Genomic DNA, 19373 nt, shown 5'->3' on the forward strand with positions numbered 1-19373 from the left:
ATCATACCTATTTTTCTGCTTTTGAAAAGCATGACATACTTTGCACAACACTTTCATGTATATTGTCTTTTTGTGATCTCACAATCATTCTGCTATGGACAGAGCCTTTCTTTTGTCCAGTAAACATTTATTAGGTACCTACTACTTGAAAGATATATATCCAACTCTCTGCTTCCTTTTGGCATCTGAACATCTAGTAATCATGTCAAAACGTCCATGCCCTTAACCAAGATCCTGATCTTCCCAACAAACCTGCTCCAACCACATCTTAGATGACGGCAACTCTAAACTTCAGATGCTCAGGCCCAAACTTTGGAATCAACCTTGACTTCCCCCTAGCCCCTCTCTCTCACATTCCACATCCTAACTGCCTGGAAATCATACCGGCTGTACCTTCAAAATACATATCTAGAACCTGACCATTTCTAATCATGTTATCTTCTCAGACACACTGTCTCTAGTTTGATTAGTGCAATAGCCTCCCAACTAACCTCTGCTCAGCCCTTCAGTCCATTCTTAACACAGCAGCATGGATGTAAAAATGGAAGTCAAATCACATCACTCTCCTGCTCAAAACTCTCCCAGGGCTCCCCTTCTCACTTAAAGTCCTCAAAATGATCCACAAGGCCCTACAGAACTGGCTCCCCACCCTCCAGTCTCTTTAAACTCATTTCCTGACAAGTTCCCCCTCATTCATTCTAGCTGCACTGAACCCCTTGCTGTTCCTGCAACATTGCTACACAGGGTTCTGCCTCATGGCCTTTGCACTGGCTCTCCCCTTTGCCTGGCACTTTTCTCCCGGTCAGTCATGTCGTTTGCTTCCTGATTTCCTTCAGGTCTTTACTCAGATAGAACCTTCTCAGGAACGCCTTCCCCGATCACCCCACTTACACCTGCAATATCCCATCACCAACTCTCTATTGCCCTTTCCTTCTAAATTTTTGTCCATAGTGTTTATCGCCATCTTTACTTGTCCAAAAAGGCTAGGTTATTCTGTGATAAACAACCTCAAACTCCATAGCCTACCCTTAAAATTATTTTCTCACTCAGGCAGAGCCCACTGCAGGGCTAGTTGATTTCTAGGCCTCTTCTAGCAGTGACCAAGGAATCCAGGATATTTCTACTTTGTGGCTTAACATGTGCCTTCCACTGGCTGCAGCAGGGGAAGAGAGCTGGAGGGTTATGGACCAGTTCTTACGTGCTTTGGACTAGAAGTGACATGTCATTAATGCTCAGAGCCCACTGACACCTCCCAGCTGCAAGGGCCTACGACGTCTGGGGCAGCTTTGGTGCCAAACCATGTCCCATTCTATATGTGTTATTTATTTATTAACTGTCTGTCTCTTTCCACTGAATAGTCCCATGATAGCAGGGATTTGTGACAGTTTTGTTACTGCTGTATTCACAGTGCTTAGTATATACCCCCAGTGTCAGAACATTGGTGGGATGAATGAATGAGAGAATGAACAATGAATGACAGGCTCACAGCGTGTGGGAGTAGATAAGCCAACAGTCTAGCATGGAGTGAGCTGAGTGCTGTGGTGGAGACAGACAGGTCACAGGGAGAAGCACCCAGCTCTGCCCAGAGATATAAGAAAGACTTCTCAGAGAGGTAATATTTGAATGAAAACTTGAATAGAGCAGGCCTTTACTAAGGAAAGAGGAGGTGAGGGACAGAAGGGCCATTGTGAACAAGACCCTGAGGTGTGAACAGCTCCGCTCATTCAGAGGAGGACCAGGCCCAGCACCATGAGAATGAAGGTACAGGGGCAGTGGAGGGAAATGAGTTCTGGGAGGCTGACAGCAGCCAGCTTGTGCCCAGCCTTGTAAACTTTACCAAGGAGCTTGGACTTTATCTTCTGAAAAACAGGAAATTCCTGAAGACCTCAAGCAAGGGAATAAATGTGATTACATCTGGGCAAAGGTCCTGAGAAATTTACAAAGCAATGAGGAGTGCCATTGTCTTACTTAAAATTCTCTGTTCCTCTCCAACCTTGCAGTTAGTCCCACATCCTGAGGAGAGCCTCTGCTTTCACGGTCTGGCCCGCTTTTTTTTCTGCAGCCTCATCTCCCACTGCTTGCTCACAACAGCCTCTGCTACTAGCATGTCAAGTCCAGGCCGATCCTGAACACGCCATGAGATGTCAGGCCTGTGTGCCTGAGGAGACACGCTCAAAGTCCAACAGCCAGGAGAAGCCTGCTGTCTCTCATTCTGGGGCTCTTTCTACTCTGCCATGTGCCTCAAGTACATGGCAGAGTGTCTGTGATAGGCTGTAGGTGCTTCCCTTACTGGTATTGTCACTGGGCAAACATGTGTTAACACTAGCCCAAGATTTTCCTCGTGATCAAACACACTGGGCCTAGGGAAGGGGTCTCCACCTTAGGGGCTTCTTCAATGTCAGCTCCCCAGGCTGGTGAGCCCAGTGATCTTGCTCCCAGTAGCCTCAGCCCTGGGCCTGGTGGGATCAGCCCAACAAATCAGCATCTGTGCCTTCCATCCCACACACAGGAAGGACTTTCTAGATTAAATCCTGACAAGGCCACATACAGGGAGTACAGCTAAACCACGTGGTCCTATTTTAAAGTCTCTGAAGGAAGGCCACTTCCTTAAGTTTCTCACACTAAAGTAGTAGCTGCTGGCAGCTTCTAAGGAAGCAGTTATTCCTGTCATTTATGAGAGCACGGGAAAGAAATGCTGCATTACCCTTGAAATCTCTTCTTACGATCAATGGGGCAGGATAGGATTTGTCCCCCCTCTCCTCCTTCATTCATTCTCTTCCTCCCACTTCACCCCACCTCCAATCCAGGACAAACAAACTGGGAGAGTGGCTCAGTGGTAAGAAGAATCTTTCTTTAATCCATTAGCAAATAACACACTACAGCTGTGATATGAGAAAGGCAGGATATTAGCAAGAGAAAGATGTGTTTGTTTCCTAGGTGTGCTTGTTTCGAAAGCACCCTAGCCCTCCTGTCCAGCTTCACTGAGGGGCATACTAACTGGACTTGACTAACTATGAGCTAGGACCACGGGAGAGGGACAGAGGGGTAAAAGGGGAGTCTGTGTACACTAAAGAGATGGGAGGGGGTACTTGCTAGGGAACGAGACCAAAAAGAGAGTCTCCCTGATACTCAGTGAAAGTTGGATTCTAGGAGACTAGGTAGGAAAAATAAGAAAATGTTTTTCAATATCTAGAGCTGAACTGTTCAACACAGTAGCCTCTAATCACATGTGGCTATTGAGCACTTGAAGTGTGGCTTGTTTGAGTTGAGATGTGCTATACATATAAGCTACACATTAGATTTTGAAGATTTAGTATGAAAAAATGTACACTATCTTACCAATGATTTCTTTGTATTGATTACATGATATTTTGGATACATTGGGTTAAATAAATTGCATTATTGGAATTAATTTCACATTTCTTTATACTTTTTCAAATGTGGCTACTAGAAAATCTTAAGTTATGTAGATGGCTTGTGTTAGATTTCTCTTGGACAGCACTACTCTACACTACACATTAGCGACAGTTGATAGTAAGATTTCATACCTTTATGAAATGACAATCATAAGTCAGGAGTGATACAAGCTTAAAATATAACTTATTTGGTAGCTAAGTAGATTTTATTTTTCAACATTTGTCAACTAACGCATTTTTTAAGAAGATAAAATTCATATTAAATCTTACCTTCAGGAATGAACTTTCTAGAGTTAAGATGAAAATACAACAAGAGTGTCTACAATATTCCAAGAAAATATATGCATTTTCAACTTTATTTCCAAAGAGAGGGATTTAATATGAATTTTGTAGAGTGTAGAAAGATGTATTAAAGAGATAATAAAAGATCAAGGGACAAGCAGGGTTTTGGAAGGAGGGATTTTTATGTTCAGCTTTATCAAAATTTTTTCTACCCTTGTTTTTTAATCTGTTTTTACATTTGGGGCTTGAAAAAACAGGAAAGAGGCAAAAAAGTACCACTAGCAATGTCAAGGAGGGTCTCTGTAAGGACATGTGGTTCTCAGGATAACAGAAAGGGCCCCTCCTGCTCTGTTGACTATAAAGTCCGCAAACCCGCAGCTAAAACGCCTTCCTTCCTGCTGTGGCCTCCAGGGCCGAGTACTTGCTGCCTGTGTCCTGCTCTCAAGTGGACTCTGCATTTTATTGTGGTTTAAAAGCCATTTCCCTTTTCACCACAATGTTTCAAAAAACCTATTTCCCTAGAAACTCCCACCTGTTACTTCATCATGTTAACTGATTCCAGGCGCTGAGACGAAGGTGGCTTGGAAGACAGGAGAATCAAAGGAAGAAAAAAACCGTAGCAGAATCCTCACCTTGTGCTCGGCAGATGTCCCATGGACATAGTGGTGAGCGCCTAGGCCTTGTGAGGTACCCATGCCTCCTTTCACTGTATTTACCCAGGAACTATCTTCTGTGGTGGGGACCAGGCTCCCTGCAACCAAGGTAAGGCCTGAAGTGTTGATTGTCAGTGTTCGCTCAATGGATCTGAAATAGTTCAGAATTCCTAAGCAGATGCGCTGAAACAAAGAAAGAACAGGGTCAAGACCCAGCCCTTCGCCAATCCACCACACAGAGTAAAAATTACGGGGGCTCCGGAGGCTGCAGGTCAGCTCCACTGCTGGGAAGGAAGCACAGTACCTCCAGAAGGTCTGCCTTCACGGGAAAATCAACACAAAGAGCAAAGTGTGAAAATGCATCACTGCTGGAGTCTCAGGAAAGACCCCCTTCCAGACAACCAAACAATTCAGGTTTGTGCTGGGCCATCCTCATACCTGCAGCTCCCTGATCCGCAGGTGGCGCAGATACAGAAAGGACAAGTAGGTCCCTCTCGCCAGGACAGGGTCCCCGCCACCGGGCCCAGGCAGGTCGTCCAAGCCCAGCAGTTGTAGCGCTACTGCGCAGCTGTACCTTCAGCGGGCCAGAAAAACAGAACAAACACCTTTTGCTTCAAAGTGATTCAGAAAATTCATATATACCACACCGAAGTTGTTTTCTTTAACTTCAGGGAGTTTTGTAATAGCTACTCTTTTAAAATACACTGGAATGAAAATAATGACTCTCTATGTATAAACAGAAAAAGAAATTTCTCTGAGCAATCACTCTCATTAAAAACCCAGGCCTAGAGGTTTTAGTTATCTGACCTGCTGTAACAATCTTGCTTTTACTTCAGCTTCATTTTTGATGTTTAACATGTAACCTACATATTAATCAATCACTCAATTTTCCCCACAGTGTTTAATCCATTTCCTTGAGTCGCCAGTAAAATGAGTTAATTTTACCCTGTCTCTCTCTTCTGTTTGACAGGCTCATCAGCACATTGGCTAAGATTTATTTGTGCCGGGTCATTTTCATTTCCTTCCACTGAAGGGTCATCTTCCTTCATATTTTCATTCTAGCGAAAAAGTAGCATTAGTAGGATTGCATGAACATTTGCAGTATTATTAACAAAATCATAGTCAGGTCATCACAAAATTAAATCTCATGATCCAAGGCACATTTAGATGAACAAGTAGAAGAGCATCTTGATCCATTTGAACCTGATGTGTGAAAACCTGAATTTCTAAAATGAATTAAAGGTCACTGTTTTTACTATTATTTAGTCTTTGTTTTACAAAACTATTCAGAACTTTTAAATACCAGCCATTACCACTCCGCCTCCCCTTTTACATGATTCATTCTATTAAAGGTTGATACGTACATTTGTAGATGTTTGGAACCTTGAAACTCTCACATCTAGTCTTGTCCCAGGCTGAGAGAGATCAGTGGATTAAACGCCTTTTTCTACTTTTTAGCAATATAATTTAATCATTTAAAGTCTTAATCCTGTTTTCACATTTATAAAATAGTGTGAAATTGGGAAATAAGCTGTTGTGAGAATTAAATGATAAAATGTGTATAAAGCTCTGTGGCTGGCACCTCATAGGTGCTCAGCACATGCTAGTTGTCTCCTGGCCAGGGATGGTAGTCATCAGTCAGGATGTAGGATCTATCACAAAATTCATGTTTTATGCTTATTTCCTCAGTTATCTTTCCTAACATGGAGAAGGATGAGGTCATGCACCCAGGGTCCTAAGGAAAACTGTGAAGAAGGTGATAAGGATGTCTGGTCCTGCCCCCACCCTCTGGGCAGCCCCTTTTTCGGTCACCCTCTCTGCCCATCCCTGGGCATACAACCCATTTCCATAAGATGTGCTCTTTCTTAGTGGCACTGATCCGCATGGAAATACTGAGTGTCAATGGCTTAGCTGGGTTACTTGTGTTTAACAGCAGTTCTCAGAATTCCAACAAATACTTATGGCAGAAACTGTTGGTTATTCTCCCATATTCGTTTTCCTCTTTTCCCACAGTACTTGAATATTTATCCTGGCACATGACCACCCAGATAAAGATTACATGTCCCAGCCTCTCTTGTAGCTAGGTGGAGCTATATGACTAATGGCCAATGGAATTGAAATGAAATGCCACGTAGCAGCTTCCAGGAATTGCCCTGATGTGGCAGCTTCCCCTTCCCCATTTTCCATCCTGCTGCCTGATGAATGTGTCAGCTGGAACTCCACCTCAGACCAGGTGTTGACCTCAGGTATGGAAGCCACATTTGTTGGAACTTCAGGATGGAAGCAGTGTGGGTACCTGAAGACTCCGTGAAGCAGAGTCATCCCACCAGCTCTGTACTTCCTACCCTGGATGTTAATATGAGGGAGAAAGAGAAATTTCCATCTCCTTTAATCCTCTGTTATTTTGTGTTTAACCATGACCAACAACCAAACCTAATCTTAACTAACAAAGTTCCCAAGACTAAAGAGAGACTACCAGCTTTTATGACAGGCAGTGGGGAAGAAAATTTTGGACAGGGATATTAGAAAGAGTAGGGAAGAGAGAAAGTTGTCTAACTGGGTATCATTAAGTGGCTTCCCATTCTGCCTGTGGGCAGAGGTAGCTCCTTTCTGTTCTGGGTGAGAATGTACATCAGTATATTTCTGTGTAAACAACCCACAGACTGGAAAAGACCCTAGGAGGTGATGTGGTGCAGTCCTGTTCCTTAATACAGAAACACCAGATCATTATTCCAAAGTAAAGAGAATCCATTATTTAAAAAAAAAATCTATAGGAAAGTATATACCCCATGAGGGTAGCTGAATTTTGGTAATTTCTATTTGACCCAGAATTTGGGGTGAGAGGGGCTCTACTGAAGCCTTTTGCCTCCTGGGCTTACAGCGCTTTTGTGTTGCAGTTCAGCAGTGCCTGATGTGGCTCCAGAGGGCAGGCTCAGAGCCACAGCTTTTCTCTGATGGGATTGTGACTTTTTCAGCTGCTTCTTAAATTACCCAGAATTACATAGGAAGGAATAGAAAGTGATGTTAAGTTACAGTGAAAGACACTTTAAAGGAATGACTGAACAAACCACAAAAATATTGTTGGACCAGCAGATTGCCAGGAAGAGAGGAAGGGGGCACAGCAGGTTAGGGTGAGTCAAGGAAGAGAGCCCAGCATCCTCCGGGAAACCTGAACCAACCACAGCCCACAGAAGCAAACTGCTTGGGAAACACCAAGAGTCCATGAGTGTATTCCCCTAAGAGAGCCGGACACAGTGCAGGTAAGCCAAGGACTGACGAGAAACCAGAGTGTCAACACCACCTGTGTTCATTCTCTCTTCCTAGGTAAGTAAATCCTTTGACATTTATTCTACTTTGTGGCTGATTCTCTGCCAGAATGGCTGAGTTCATGCATTTTGACAGTTCTGAGATTTCCACTGATTGTAAATCTCATTTTCTTCTGGAAAATTGACAGGGGCAGTGGAGTGGGAGGTAGGGTGGAGGGAATAATTAGAGGAAGAGTAAGCCTATTATGTATTCCCCATCCCCCTAAATGTCTCTACAGCTTACTGGTGTATATCCACAGAATAAAAAGACTAGAAGGATATATGTTAACAATACTGTTGTTACATCTGGGTGATAGAATAATGGGTGATGTTAATATTCTCCCTTGAACTTTTCTCTATTTCCCAAATTTTCTGATAAATACATGTTATTATGGTTATCAGAAGATGTTTGGTTTTTAAATGTTCTATTGAATTTGATGAGGAAAACCAGGAAAAAGGTGTTTCATGATTCCGGAACTTCTTGCACACTGGCGCTACCACATCCAACACCACTTCTGTGAGAGCACACCATGTATTCACTATATCGCACTATCTCTGGGTGGAGGGAGCAGTCACATAGACATAGGGTGTCCCCATCTTCCCTCCTTGATGTGACCAGTGAAGCAGAAGCAGAAGTAGAGACAAAGGATATAGTGTTTTCTGCCACTTCACCACTCCAAAGTTAAAGAACGGTGATCAATTTAAGCCACATCTTTAGAAATATGATGATTTTTACTGTCCATACATAGCTGTTTTCATAAACAGGTGTTTTCTTAGAGAATGGCATTGGAGACAATAACAGGTTCGGGAGGATCCACACAGGGCTAGCTGGTCCTTCTGATTGGGAATACAGTTAAATTATTTTTATGTTTTTTTAAAAGAATATCCAAAAATGCAATCCATCTGGATCAGAATTATCTCTTTCAAGTTATACATTGTAGTCAATTAATAATTATAAGAAAATGAGGTATGTTTTTCTTTATCCCCCAAACCCAGATCTTTGAGTTAATCTGGAGTTAGAACTGTGTTTAAAGGAAAGAGTGGCCAGCCTTCAATGCTAATGATAAATAAAAGGCCAATTCAAACTGTGACAGAAACATTACAGACATTATCAATGTTGAGACAAACATATTCAGTATTAAAATGGATGTGGGAAAACAGGTTCTCTCATAAGTTTCTGGATAAGGAAAAATGCTATTACCACTTTGGCAGAATCTATGAAAAATTTAAAGTGCACATTCTATGATTCGGAAAATCCACTTCTAAATATCTACACTAAAGAAACACACCTATGTAGAAGAAGGCATATACAAGAAAGTTCAGTAGCCATGGTTTCTAATGGGGGAAAAAAATGGCAACAAATATCCACAAAGGGGTGGCTGTGTGACCTGTAGTACACGATAAATAACACAGCCACTGAAAAGGACAGCTGAGACAGATCTCTAAGACATATTTGCTGGGTGAAAAAAGCAAGTTGCAGGAAGATATCCATAGGATATGACAGACGGTTCATATAGAAAACTAAAATGCAAAATTATACTATGTATATACAAATATTATTTTTAATGGGGACATATGTATGGATGTCAATGCACTGAAATGGCTTGAAGCAATAACAGTGCTTACCTCTGAGGTAGTGGAATAGGGGGGACCAGTATTAGAGTTCCCATTAGTTCAAGTTAAAGCATTAATATCTAGTTATTACTTCCGTAGCTTAAAATTAATTTTTTATAAAGCTCCTTACAGAGAAAAATGGTATCTTTACAGTGGAGAAACTCGGCAAACACCACTAGCTTAACCACATGATCAAGATTAACATCCCCGGTGACGTCATGTTGGGAGCATCTGCCCCTGATCTGATGTGACAAGAAGAGCACTTTACCTCTGGGGTGCTCTTACCCCAAACCTATCACCCCAGTGTAACCACTGGAAAAACATCAAAGTCAGATTAGGAAATGTTCTATAGGTTACTCCTAGAGACTGCCAAGGTCACAATAAACAAGGAAAGACTAAGAAATTGGCACAGACCCAAGGAGTCTAGGGAGACGTGACAGTTAAATAGTGTGGTACCCTGGGAATGCTTTGTACTGGGAACTCTCTATACTATCTTTGCAACTTTTCTGTAAATCTAAAACTATTCAAAAATAAAACATATAGTTTTTTAAAAAAAACTTCCTAAAGAAAGGTTGCTGGTGCATAGTATTCATTAAGAATTGATCAGAAACTGTTCTGAAGTTGCATTACAGTTAGTTCTAGCATTCTCTCAGGGCTGTCAAAATGAACAGTCCTCTGAGGTTTGTTTTCCTTCATGCGAAGGCCCTTAAGAAAGCTCTTTTTCATGGGATATGGGTTGTCAACTTCAGAATCAGGATGCTGACCGACATACACATGCTAAAATTCATACTTGAATGCTATGTGCTTGCAAAATAGTTACAGAGCTTTAAAATTCATACCCACATTCCTGTGACTCCTCCCAGTTGCTACATTTTACTTAATCTTAATCTCATCTGACCAGTATTCAACATTCAGAATGTCAACACACTACCATTGGTGCCCTGATACTGTATAAAGTGCCTCCTGACCAAACCAGAAATACTGGAGGAATAACACTCACAGGAAAATGTGAAGGAAGGTGGAAAACTATTGGTTGTTGCCTCAGGATCTCCTCCCTTAAACCCTGTGCTATTTTCTGTTCCCTCCTTGGAAAGCTCTCCTCCAGCCTGTTTGCACAGCTGATGCCCTCTCATTCATCAAATTTCAGCTCAGATGCCCCTTACTCTGAAAGATCATGGCTGGTCTCTCTACCAGAGGGTGCTCCTCCCACCCCACTGCCTTCTGCTCCTTAGTTTTCCTCACAGCACCTGCACATTAGAGATGTAGGTTTACTTCTTTATTCACGAGTTTATTGCATGTTTCCTTCCCCAAGCCCAGCACAATTCCTGGCACAAAGACAGCACCCATGCAATAATCACTGAATGAATGGATGGGAAACTGGAAAACTTGTATGACATTAATGTGTTTGGTAATTGGTAATTTGTGTGTGTTAAATACACCCCACCCCATGCTCCACCTCTAGAATCTGTAGGTATTCTAAGTCTTTTTAGGGTCTATTTGCCATAAATCAGCTTGAAAATACAGTGCTCACATTTTCTCCCTTTGGTCAATTCCAAGAACAACATTTACAAGTCAGTATCTAGCCAGAGTAAGTGGTTTTCTTTCTTTCTTTTCTTTTCTTTTTTTTTAAATGTCTTTTTAGACACCTGCACCCCAATGTTCATAGCAGCACTATTTACAATAGCCAAGACATGGAAATAGCCTAAATGCCCATCAACAGATGACTGGATAAAGAAGATGTGGTATATTTATACAATGGAATACTATTCAGCCATAAAAACCAACAACATAACACCATTTGCAGCAACATGGATGTTCCTGGAGAATGTCATTCTAAGTGAAGGAAGCCAGAAAGAGTAAGAAAAATACCATATGAGATCACTCATATGTGGAATCTAAAAAAAAAAGAACATAAATACAAAACAGAAACAGACTCATAGACATAGAATACAAACTCGTGGTTGTCAAGGGTGGGGGTGGGAAGGGACAGACTGGGAGTTCAAATTTGTAGATACTGACAGGTATATATAGAATAGATAAACAAGATTATACAGTATAGCACAGGGAAATATATACAAGATCTTGTGGTAGCTCACAGCAAAAAAAATGTGACAATGAATATATATATGTTCATGTATAACTGAAAAATTGTTCTCTGCACTGGAATTTGACACAACATTGTAAAATTACTATAACTCAATAAAAAATGTTTAAAAAATAAAATAAAATAAAATGTCTTTTTAACATTCGGTCAACTATATTCAGAACAGACTTTGGTGAAAGCTCAGACTGCATTTTATCAGTACCCTGACCTTCCACCTCCTCGGCACATGGAGGGAAGCAGCAGCAGAGAACAGCAAGGAGTGTTCTCTCCACTGCGCAGCTGGGCTTCTGACGCTGTGACTTGAACTTAGTGTTTTCTGCCTCTCAACACTCCCGAGTCACCACTCCTGCTCTTGCTGTGCACCTTCTGTTTTTAGCCGGCATGCTGGTCCCACAGAGGTAACCTCCTTTGTCCCCTAAGCGAACATGGGCACTGCTACAACTCTGTCACCTGGTGGCCCAGCCACACCCTCACCCACACACATCATCACTTCTCCATGATTTCCGACATGAAGCTCTTCATCTCTGACTCCATATTCCTTTGCCTCCTACCCTTCTCTCACTCATATTTACCTCCTTTCACCCCAGTCTGGTCCCCAAGAGTTTAGTTCCCCCCACGCTCTCAGCCAAGGAGGAGAACAGACTTATGGTGATGGCCCTCAGATATTAATACCAGAACTTCATCAGCATCAACAGGTAGACTGTCCAGGATCCTAGGAGCAGAGATCTTGTTCAGAGATACCTGGGCTGACTCTGCCTTCACCCACTTCCCTTCTTCTCTACTCCCTGTCTCCTCCCCCTCAAATCTGGATCAAAAAGAAGAGCCAGACATTTTTAACTGTCCCCTTGTTAGTATAAGGTCTTCTTTAATAGTGACATATACCTCAGTGCAAAATGGCAATGGAATAGGAAAACTGTGGCTATTTTCTCAGCTCTGGCAGGATATTAGCTGAGGAGAGGGTGTCACTGGTAGCTGCGTGCACTGTCGGGGAGTTCAGGGGCCAGGCAGAGCCATACTACGATATGCTGCATCTGCTTCTGATCTGTGTGGCCAACTCATTTTCCATTAGATTCTCTAGATTCTTGTGTACACAGATTGAAAAGATATAGAAGGTGTATATGTGTGTGTGTGTGTATGAACACACGTACTTGCCTCACATGTGCTTGCTTCCAGCCAATCTGTAACCCATCACTTCAGGTTTTACTTTCCCCCATACCCACCCTGGGATGGTGGACCATGGCACTGCTTCTCTCTCCAGCATTTTACTAAACTTCTCTATACTTTTGACTTTATGTATAATTTTTAGTTACTCTACAATGATCTTTAGGGGTAAAAGTAATAGAATTATTATACAGACAGGCTTATTACAAATTCATGCCCTCCTACTTCGACTGGGCCCTCTGAGCTACATAGTCACTCTTACATTCTTTCCTCATTGGTGGTCCTTTGTCTTCCCCAGAGTGATACCCCTCTTCACAGGTCACTCTCACCTTCTACCTCACTCACAGAACCTCGTCCTCCTCTCTCTAAAACAGCCAGGGCCATTCAGAAGCTCCTTTATCTCACTTTTTGCACCTGAAAATTCTACGCACCTCATTCACCTCGAGGGAAGTTGATGCCAATCTCCCTTTCTCAAAATTATTCCTCTATCTGGTTTCTTTATCCCATTCCCTCCTCTTTCTCCAGGGTCATCTGTTTTTCACATTACTCTTTTATATCTTTCATCTCTTTTTTTCTGCACTGCTCTTTCTTCTCAGACTATAAACACACCAAGTCTTCTCATCTTAAATAAGTAAATGAAACAAAAGTCTCCCCTTAGCAACAAAGAAACGATAGCAGACTGTAGCTTCAAAAACTTACAGTTCCATTGTAAAGACAAGTATCCACTAGCTTTGTGTAGAAACTTCCTTTCATTTCCAAATTCCATGCCTATCCTATGAAGTAACTGCCTAACTGGCTTCCCTGCCTCCAATCTCTCCCTCTTTCAATCCAACTAACACCTTGCTGCCACATGCATCCTCCTAAAATACAGCAGTGTGTGTGTGTGTGTGTGTGTGTGTGTGTGTGTGTGTGACTTCCCTTACAGGATCAAGCACAAATTCTTTAGCCTGGAATTATGAGCATTCATAACCTGCCTCTCCTCCCTGCTAAAAAAACTTTCTTCACTTGATTTCCACATGAATCTTCCACTCAACCCAACTGGACTTGAACATGTCATGTGCAGTACCTCCTCTGCATCCCTCCTGGAATAGGCTCCCTGCTTCTCACTCCACCACCACTTCCCTAAGCCCTGTGCTTCCTACAAGCGCAGCTCAATTTCCTCCTCCTTCAAGAGGCTTCCCCCAATAGAACCAACTCTTTGGGGACTGCCGTCCCTCAAACACACAATATTTAACATCTGAGATAAATGAGTTCATTTGGTGTTCAGCACTAGAGTTTGGCACTTAGCATTGGCATTTATTGGCTGAGTATAAGTCCCTGCAGCAAGAACATATTATATTACACCTTTTTATATCCCTCTTTTTAATTAGCATTTAATTTTGTTATAATAAAAACAAATCTGGCTAGGTATACAGCTTTGGAGAGAGGGTCTCTAAAAACTAACAAAGTAAATTTCTAAGGTCTATAACAGATAAAGAGTTGAACAGAAAAGCATATTGGTTATTTTTTCCTATTATACCTGGTAGAGGTTGATGTTGCTATAAATGCTCTCCCAGATTTGGTCGTAGTTGCCCTGATGCAAACCCTGGGAAGCCACAAATGTTGCACGAGATGAAGCCAGTGAGACTGTCTTTGCAGCATGATCTTGGAGCACTTGCATTACTCGCTCAGGGTTGGAAATCTCAAGTAGAACAGAGAGGAGAAGCAATGGTTGGAAGACGGGGCATTTCTCTCTTTTCAGCAAGAATTAGGTCATGTACACACAAATAAGAAAAAAGTCCCAGGTGGGATTTAACTTAATTAAAAAATAAAATCTAGCTCAAACATCATGATTCCCTTAGGTGTGTTCATCCATTCAACACTGTATAAGTATTCAAATATACACAGCAGCTTATTTTAAATCCTGTGACAACCTTCTAAACACAATAGCAGGTGGCCCTGCACACAGAATGAGGAGTTATTGTTTAATGGGTAAAGAGTTTCCATTTGACGAATGTAAAGAGTCCTGGGGGTGAATGGTGGTGATGGCTCGCACAACAGCATGGATGTACTTAATACCACTGAACTGTACACTTAAACATGGTTAAAATGATAAATTTCATCTTATGTATATTCTACCACAATTTTAAAAGAGAGAGAATGAGGAAAAGAATATCATATAAAGAGATCCTATGTACCCCTGACTCCATTTCCCCCAGTGTTAACATCTTGCAAAACTATAGAATAGTATCACAACCTGGATATTGACGTCGATACAGTCAAGATATAGAACAGACTTATCACTACAAGGACCCTTCATGTTGCCCTTTTATAGTTTCACTCCCTTCCCTCCCCTACCAGTCTCTCAAACCCCTGGAATCTATGAATCAGTTCTCCATTTCTGTACTTTCGTCATTTCAAGAGTGTTGTATAAATGGACTCATACAGTCTTTATTGGATTGACTTTTTTCACTCATGCAGTTCTCTGGAGATTCATCCAGGTTCTTGGACATACCACTAGTTTGTTCCTTTTTATAGCTAATTGGTATTTCATGGTATGGATATACTACTGTTCGTTTATTCACCCACTGAAGGATATCTGGATTGTTTCTAGTTTTGGGCTATTGTGAATAAAACTGATATAAGTGTTCATGAAAAAAAGGGAGGACAACAAATTTCTACTGAATAGCACAGGGAACCATATTCAATATCTTGTAGTAACTTACGGTGAAAAAGAATATGAAAACAAATATGTATGTTCCTATATAACTGAAGTATTGTGCTGTACACCAGAAATTGATACAACATTGTAAATTGACTATACTTCAATAAAATATATATATGGGGAAGGAAATCTGGTCACATGTTACAACATGGATGAACCTTGACGACATTACCCTGAGTGAAATAAGCCAGTTACAAAAATACAAATACTGTATGATTCTACTTATATGAGATATCTAAGAGCAGTCTAAGTCAGAAACAGAAAGTAGAATGGTGATTGCTAGGGACAGGGAGGAGGAGGAAACAGCAAGTTATTTAATAGGTATAGAGTTTCAGTTTTGTAAGATGAAACAGTTCTGGAGATTTGTCTCACAACAATGTGAATATACTAAACACTACTGAACTGTACCCTTAAAAACGGTTAAGATGATAAATTTTATGCTATGTGGATTTTTTTAAACCACAATAAAAATAAGATAATTTAGTCTAACATTTTACTCTCACAGATGAGGAAACTAAAACTCAAGGAAGTTCTATGATTAGCCCAGTATCACACAGAGACAGTGCTAAAGCTGAACTCAAATCCTGCTCTTTTGACAACTGTTACTCTCTGAAAGCTAACAGAATTATAAAAGTTTGGCAATTAGATTTAGAAGTTCCAAATAAAGCCTTCATAGTGAATCCATGGCTAACGTTTTTTAAAAGGAGATAAAAATTCAATTTTCTGAGAACAGAATTTTATCTACAAGAGAACATGGATTCTTTTTTACCTTCAAAATTTTTGCTTGGAGATGCATTAATACATCTATTCTTCTCCGTTCTTTCAGTTTGGTCAAAAGCTTCTTTTGCCAAGGATCACATTTTGGCTTAATCTAGTGGACAAACATGTTTACACAAAGTTACAACATAACAGGATGGTTCTCAATAAAAGTTGCAAGCAAAGAGATTCAAGGACCTGTTGAAATGGGACCTGGCCTCGGTGCTAGGAAGTTTGTTAGAGCATGTGAAGTCTTGGAAAGGGTCTGTGTGGGCTCATAGATGCGTGTAGGGAGATGGCAGCAGTAGTTCCTGTTGGTACCTGGCCTGTTAAGAAGCAGTAGCTCCATCTGTGATGAAACACCACCACCCATTGGCAGAAAGGACCCTAAATCCATCAGTACTTGGCATTGCACTTCAGTTATAGGGCAGGAGAAGTTTGCCCACAAAGACTCTTTGAGGCTCCAGGTGTAAAACTTCATCTTTAATATTAACAAGTTATATTTCAAAAATTAGTTCTACAGTTATTAATACATTAACATACTGATAACACTCAAATTTATATCTAGCTCTAAGCTCCAGCCTGTTACATTCAACTATCTCCTTGATATTTATATTTGAATGGCCAGTATAAGAATCTAAAACAAAAAGTCTGGCTTCCCCTACAGCAACCACCTATTTGCTCAAGCCTCAGGCTTAGGAATAATTTGTGACTTCTCTGCTTTCCTTCCATCCATCTTTATCAAATAAGTTTTTTTCCTTCATGATACAGTTGATCCTCTTTATCCATGGATTTTGTATTTGCAAATTTGCCTCCTCACTAAAATTTATTCATAACCCCCATATCAGCACAGCAGAGCTTTCCCGGACATTCATGGACATGCACAGAATAGAGAAATATCTGACTCACCCAACCCCATATTCCCAGCTGAAGTCAAACAAGGTGACATTTGCCTTCTCGTTTCAGCTCATACTGTAAACAAGTTTCCTTTTTATGTTCTAGTTAGTGCCATGTTTTTATACTTTTGTGCTTTTTGTTGGTGATTTCACTGTTTAAATTAGCCCCCAAGCATAGAACTGAAGTGTTGTCTAGTGTTCCTAAGTACAGGAAGGCTGTGATGTGTCTTCTAGAAGAAGGACATGTGTGCAATAAGCTTCATTCAGGCATGAGTTACAGTGCTGTTGGCCATGAGTTTGATGTTAATGAATCAACAACATATATTAAATAATGTCTTTAAAGGGAAACACACATAAAACTAGGTTATGTATTGATTAATTGATGAGCCTAACCCTGTATTTCCCCTGAGTAATGGTTCAGGATTTGTTACTTCAGTGTTCGGGGTAACTTTACAGAACATAACCACCTCCAAATAATGAGAATCAGCTCATCACTTACCACTACCTAAAATCGTCCCGTTTAATCTGCTTACTTGTATGTTGTTTGTGAACTGTGTATTTCCAGAACCAAGGGCCATTCCTGACACACAGGATGAGCTCTATAAGTAGTTTCTGACTGAAAAGCTGGATTTACACAACTCAATTATACCTCTGAGTGTTATTCTTTGTTCTTGCCAAGTAGCCAAGGTCATTAACAACAAGAAGGGAGTTCTGACCCAATAGAGAAGGACACGGGAGATGGGGGAACTTCCAGAGAAGGCAAAACGGTATGGTTAACTCCAACGCAGAGAAGATGCAGGAAGGAGCTGGGAGATGCTGGTGCACAAGGCCAGATTCTCTGAGCTACCTCTCCTCAGTCGGGCAGGCACCCATCTGTGGTCCTAGGGGACAGTCTGCTGAGGGAATTGAGGAGAGAGGACAATAGGGACCTGACAAACCTGATGCTGTTAGGTTGCTTGGCCTGCTTGGAGGATACTCTGTGACACCGCTGACATCATTCACAGGTGACCATCACCATGGATCTCCTTACCTTTATAAAGGAAATCCAGTTGGCTCTCTTTTTCAAGGCCATGACAGGTCCTGCCAAACCCAAATTCACCTTCGCTATCCCAGCATCATAGTCTGGAAACGTTTGCATTCTCTGCTGCTCCTTGAAGATGCTTTGAAATTTTTGGGAAACCTAAACAGGATTGAGAAGAGAGAAGCAGAGCCCAGGTTGGAAAAAGCCTCAGATTTTAGGTAATTTCAAAAACAGCTACTGATTGCCTTTGAAACAGTCCTGGAGTCAAACTAATTCATTAAACATGACTCTGTGACAGTAGCAGGACCTTAAATGTATATACCTCTGGGTCACATGTATTCAGTCAGCTCATTAACATAATTGTGTGTGTTACTTGTTCTGAATATCTGCTCCAAAAATCGGAAACAATGTCATATATTTATTTATATGTACTTCGAGCTGGACCCTGAATGGGAAGTAAATTGTCCACCTTTGGAAATACATTCCCTTTTTCTGGCCACCTGATAAGCAAGAACATCTAAGGGTGAGATGAATCCTGCTCCCAGAAGCCTGACCACGATATTGCTAGAGAGAAGGGTCCAGATGCTAAGACTTGTTAAAACTCTTTATGGTTCCTCAGCCAATCCCCTCACATCTCACTTCCAGACGGAGGCTACCAGTGCTTTCTGTGACATAACTTCCTACTGCCGAGATGCAGATCACTTCTTCCTCCCTCCTCCAGAGGGGACCCAGGCCTACTGAGCCTGTGGGAGTGCCTTCATCATTGCACTGGCCACACTGTGTCATGACTTCCTCAGCACATGGTGAGCTTTTTGAGGGTACAGGCTATGAATCTCATGAATCCACCACATGGTGATGGTTGCACAACAGTGTGGATGTACTTACTGCCACTGAACTGTACACTTAGAATTGGTTAAAATGGTAAATCTTATGTTATGTATATTTTATGACACACACACACACACACACACACACACACACACATACAGAGCCAACCACAGTGCTGGCACATACTAGGGTCTCAACAAAGGTTTCTGGAATGAATGAGCAAGTTCAGTGAGTCACAGAGCTAAAGATTCTTCCAGTTAATTCTGGTAACTCCCAGGCTGTGCTGTCCAATACTGTTGTCCCTAGCCACATGTACCTGTTTCATATTTAAATGTACAGTCACTAAAATTAAATAAAATTTAAAATTTAGTTCCTCAGTTACACAATCCACATTTCAAGTGCTTGATAGCCGCATGTGACTGGTGGTTCCATACTGGACTGCACAGACGCAGATTATACCCATCAGTGCAGGGAGTTCAATGAGCCAGCGCTAGACTAGGGCTAGGGTGGCAAACTTATTCTTAAAGGGCCAGATAGTAAATATTTTAGCCTTCGCAGACCACATGGTCTCTGTTGCAACTACTCAACTCAGGTTGTAGTGTGAAAGCAACCACGGACAGTGCATAAATGAAT

General features: G+C 41.5%; 1 protein-coding gene across 1 annotated transcript in view; it reads right to left on the bottom strand.

Annotated features, from left to right (window-relative positions):
• LOC135321491 (putative uncharacterized protein C6orf183) overlaps positions 1-19373 on the bottom strand; it is a 33806-nt gene that overhangs the window by 5877 nt on the left and 8556 nt on the right. Inside the window, exons 6-11 of the mRNA XM_064486798.1 lie at positions 17922-18071; positions 16009-16110; positions 14055-14216; positions 5297-5409; positions 4790-4925; positions 4331-4534 (exon numbers count right to left, since the gene is read on the bottom strand). Coding sequence (XP_064342868.1) covers positions 4331-4534; positions 4790-4925; positions 5297-5409; positions 14055-14216; positions 16009-16110; positions 17922-18071 — 867 coding nt within the window. The remainder of the gene's footprint in view (positions 1-4330; positions 4535-4789; positions 4926-5296; positions 5410-14054; positions 14217-16008; positions 16111-17921; positions 18072-19373) is intronic.

This window comes from Camelus dromedarius, chromosome 6, assembly GCF_036321535.1.
Source record: "Camelus dromedarius isolate mCamDro1 chromosome 6, mCamDro1.pat, whole genome shotgun sequence".
Classification (NCBI taxonomy): Eukaryota; Metazoa; Chordata; class Mammalia; order Artiodactyla; family Camelidae; genus Camelus; species Camelus dromedarius.